The following is a 4,319-nucleotide window of genomic DNA, read 5'->3' as shown; positions in this document are numbered from 1 at the left end:
GTAAACTTTGGATCTGGTACCATTAAAACATTATAATCTCTAAACGGTAAATGGAACTCAATTAAACATTTCCTTTTACTTAAAAAAATTTTTTTTAATGTTTATTTATATTAGAGAGAGAGAGGGAGAGAGAATGAGAGGGGGAGGGGCAGAGAGAGAGGAGGACAGAGGATCTGAAGCAGGCTCTGTGCTGACAGCAGGGAGCCTGATGCGGGGCTTGAATCCATGAACCATTAGATCATGACCCAAGTTGAAATTGGACACTTAACTGACTGAGCCACCCAAGTGCCCCATATTTCCTTTTATTTCGACCACATTTTCTCCCCTGCAGACATGGATAGAGACAACCAGACTACGGTCACAGAATTCCTTCTCCTGGGACTCTCTGGGCAGTCAAAGCAGGAAGAGATTCTCTTTGGGCTGTTCTTGTGGATGTACCTGGTCACCATCATTGGGAACATTCTCATCATCCTGGCCATCAGCTGTGACAGTCATCTCCATACCCCCATGTACTTCTTCTTGGCTAACCTCTCCTGCATCGACATCTGCTTTTCATCAGTCACAACCCCCAAGATGCTGCTGAATCACATACTGGGAAGCAAGTCTATCTCTTATGTGGAATGCATGACCCAGATCTACTTCTTCATCACTTTCATCAACATGGATGGGTTCCTTCTGAGTGTGATGGCCTATGACCGTTATGTAGCCATCTGTTGCCCACTCCACTACAGCATGATCATGAAGCCCAAACTCTGTATCCTTCTGGTGGTGGTCTCTTGGGTCATTACAAACCTGCATGCTCTCCTACACACTCTTCTCATGGTCCGACTCACCTTTTGTTTCAACAATACTGTGCATCACTTTTTCTGTGACCCCTATGCAGTTCTAAAGCTGTCTTGTTCTGATACCTTTATCAATGAGTTGATGGTATCCATTGCAGGTGGGCTTATGTCAATTACACCATTCACATGTATCACTGTTTCATATGCCTATATCTTCTCTAACGTGTTAAAGTTTCCATCTCTTCAGGGAATAAGGAAAGCCCTATCCACATGTGGATCCCATCTCACTGTGGTGTCCCTCTTCTATGGGGCAATCCTGGGGGTCTATATGCGCCCTTCATCCTCCTACTCAGTCCAAGACACGGTGGCCACTGTCATCTTCACAGTGGTGACTCCCCTGGTCAATCCCTTCATCTATAGTCTGAGAAATCGTGACATGAAGGGAGCCTTAAGGAAGCTAATTATTAGGAGACCAGTTTTGTCAAGACTCTAGAATTAGAAAATTTTAGAGCCAAAAAGCCTACTGGAAATTATACATTTCTTAATTTTGCAAAGGCTACTGAGGCCCAGATGGGTGCAAAATCCACCCATAACTATTTCTCTAATTAGTGACCACAATCATGCTTTAAAATGAGACTGACAGGTACTCATAAGTCATAAAATCATTCATTTGTTACCTATAAGAAGGGCTGATCCTGTGACCCTCCTTACACAGATAAAAACTAGACTGAGGCCTGGGTGAATTAGATAATTGATCCCAAGTGATACCCAGATGCATTTTTCTTAAGGGTGAGCCTAGCAATGTTATAAGATGCTGGCCACCACGATGGACTGGGAATTGTGAATGACTTTAGACACAGGCTTTTTAGAGTCAACTGCTCTACATGGTCTCCATGTGAAAAGTGAAGAATCCACATTTAGACTGATTTGGGTTTGAGATCTCAGAAGCAGAAAAACCTGAAAACAGGCTATCTATGGCAACTGAGAGCTACATGGGTCAACTCAAGTTTCACCAATCCTGCCCACTGATAATAAGTCAAATTACAACTGACAATGAGTGATTCCAATATGGGAAGGAGTATCTCTGTATTATTTCACTTAGCTCTCACACAACCTCATGAGGTGATACTACAAATATTCCTATCGTTTTATGAGGAAACTGGGTCCTAGAGAAGTTAACTTGGCCAGGTCCTAGAAAAGTTAACTTGGCCAAGCCCATACAACAAATGTTTGGAACCAGAGTGATACCACTTCCTCTCAAAGTATTTGTTGATTTTTGTTTTTACTTTTGTTTGTTATAATGATTTTTATCATTTTTAATTTGCATTTGGAAAATTGACCACTTTTTGATATGCAGTTCTATGAGTTGTAATACATCTACAGGTTTGTATAACCACCATAACTAGTAGGATAAAAGAACAGCTCTACTACCTCAAATAGTTCCCACATGCCATCCCTTTATAGACAAACTCTCCCTCCACTCCTAACCCCTGGCAACTATTGATTCTCCACCTCTTGAGTTGTGCCTTTTCCAGAATGTCATATGGTTGGAATTATAATATATGTAACCTTTTCAGTCTTGCTTTCTTTCATTCAACAGATTCATCCATGTTGTTGTATATATCCATAATTTTTTCCTTTAAAATTTTTTTTCTAATGTTTATATATTTTTGAGACAGAGAGCACGAGCATGGGAGGGGCAGAGAGAGAGAGAGAGAGAGAGAGAGACAGAGACTGAAGCAGGCTCCAGGCTCTGAGCTGTCATCACAGAGCCCAACGTGGGGCTCGAACTCATGAACCATGACATCATGACTTGAGCTGAAGTCGGATGCTTAACCAACTGAGCCACCCAGGCACCCCAGTTTGTTCCTTTTTTATTGCTGAGTAGAATTCCATTGAATGGGTGAAGCTACTCTAAAAATTAGCATACAGGCTTTGTGTTTCTGTTCTCCAGGTAAATACCTAAAAGGGAGAATCCGTGTCATACGTAACTCCATATTTGAATTTGCAAGAAATTACCAAGCCATCTTCCATCATGGCTGTAATGTTTTGGATTCACACCTGCAATGTAGGTCTAGTTGCACCACATCCTCACAAGCATTTGGTGTTGGTGTGTAATGCTATTTCAAAAGGATCTAAATTTGAATTTTTCTAATTGCTAAGGGTGTTAAGCAGCTTTTCATGTGCTTATTTGCTATCTACATACCTTCTTTGGTGGAATGTCTGTTCAACTCCTTTGTCCATTTTTTGTTGGAATAATTCGCTTTACCTTTGAGTTTTGGATGTTCTGTATATATCCTAGATAGAAGTCCTTTGTTAGATGTGTGATGTCCATATTTTCCCCATAGGTACCTGTACCTGGCTTTCCATTCTTTTAACAGAGTCTTTTGCAGAGCAAAAGTCTTTAATATTGATGATCATGAGTCACTGTTATAATTTTTGCTTTCATCCACCATACACATTTAAAGAACAAAGGGTAGAGAAGTTCTCTATTATATTTACTCAGATATTTACTATTTTTGTTCTTATTTTTGATTACAGAAGCACCAAATTCCCTTCTGGTACTAGTTCCCCTCCACTTAAAGAATATTCTTTAGCATTTTTTAAAAAAGACCAATTGGTGAAAAATTAATTCTCAAAGAATGGAATAGAAATGAGTAACTATTTTCAACTGGATGATAATAAAAATAAGTTATATCTTTATATTGTATCTATATGACATGATTGATGTAAGCTGAACTTACTGTGGAAATCATTTCATGATATATGTAAATCAAACCATCATGCTGTATGCCTCAAACTTATACAGTGATGTATATCAACTATTTCAAAATAAAACTAGAAAAAAAGAGAGCATGTGTTTGCTTCCCAATTTGTCATTAAATTAGAATGGATTTTTACGAGGTAAAAAAAAGGAAAAGAAAATAAATTGTATCATAATGTGTGGGATGTTTAGAGGGAAATTTGTAACTTTAAAATGATACAATAGAAAAAAAAGGAGTAAAGTTTGTAATCAATGATCCATGCTTCCAACTTAAACATATAGGGGCAAAAAAGAACGCAAAATATATCCAAAAGAACTAGAATGAAGGAGATAATAAAGCCGAAAACAAAAATCAGTGAGATACAGACTAAGAAAAGCAAATATAAAACCAAAAGTAGGTTCAGTTAAATTATGCATTTGTTAACCCTAGCAAGATTAATTACAAAAAAAAAGAGAAGGGCGCCTGGGTGGCTCAGTCGGTTGAGCATCCGACTTCAGCTCAGGTCATGATCTCACAGTTCGTGAGTTCGGGCCCCACGTCAGGCTCTGTGCTGCCAGTTCAGAGCCTGGACCCTGCTTCGGATTCTGTGTCTCCCCCTCTCTCTGCCCCTCCCCTGCTCATGCTCTGTCTCTGTCTCAAAAAGAAATAAAAGCATTAAAAAAATTAAAAAAGAGAAAACACATTATATAAGGAATAATAGAGTTAATATAACTACACATCCTGGAGACTTTTGAAGGAAAATAAAGAAATATCAATTAAAACTCTATGCTAA

The 4,319-nt window shown here is 38.9% G+C and overlaps 1 protein-coding gene across 1 annotated transcript; it reads left to right on the top strand.

Annotated features, from left to right (window-relative positions):
- The first annotated feature begins 306 nt into the window (after nucleotides 1–306).
- LOC122471850 (olfactory receptor 1361-like) lies at nucleotides 307–1,275 on the top strand. The gene has a single exon (XM_043561048.1). The coding sequence runs from the start codon at nucleotides 334–336 to the stop codon at nucleotides 1,273–1,275; it is 942 nt and encodes a 313-aa protein (XP_043416983.1). The 5' UTR covers nucleotides 307–333.
- Nucleotides 1,276–4,319: the final 3,044 nt, after the last annotated feature.

The sequence above is a fragment of the Prionailurus bengalensis genome, chromosome A1, assembly GCF_016509475.1.
Source record: "Prionailurus bengalensis isolate Pbe53 chromosome A1, Fcat_Pben_1.1_paternal_pri, whole genome shotgun sequence".
Classification (NCBI taxonomy): Eukaryota; Metazoa; Chordata; class Mammalia; order Carnivora; family Felidae; genus Prionailurus; species Prionailurus bengalensis.
Note: the sequence above shows the minus strand (reverse complement) of the source record. Positions and strands in the feature narration are given on the sequence as shown.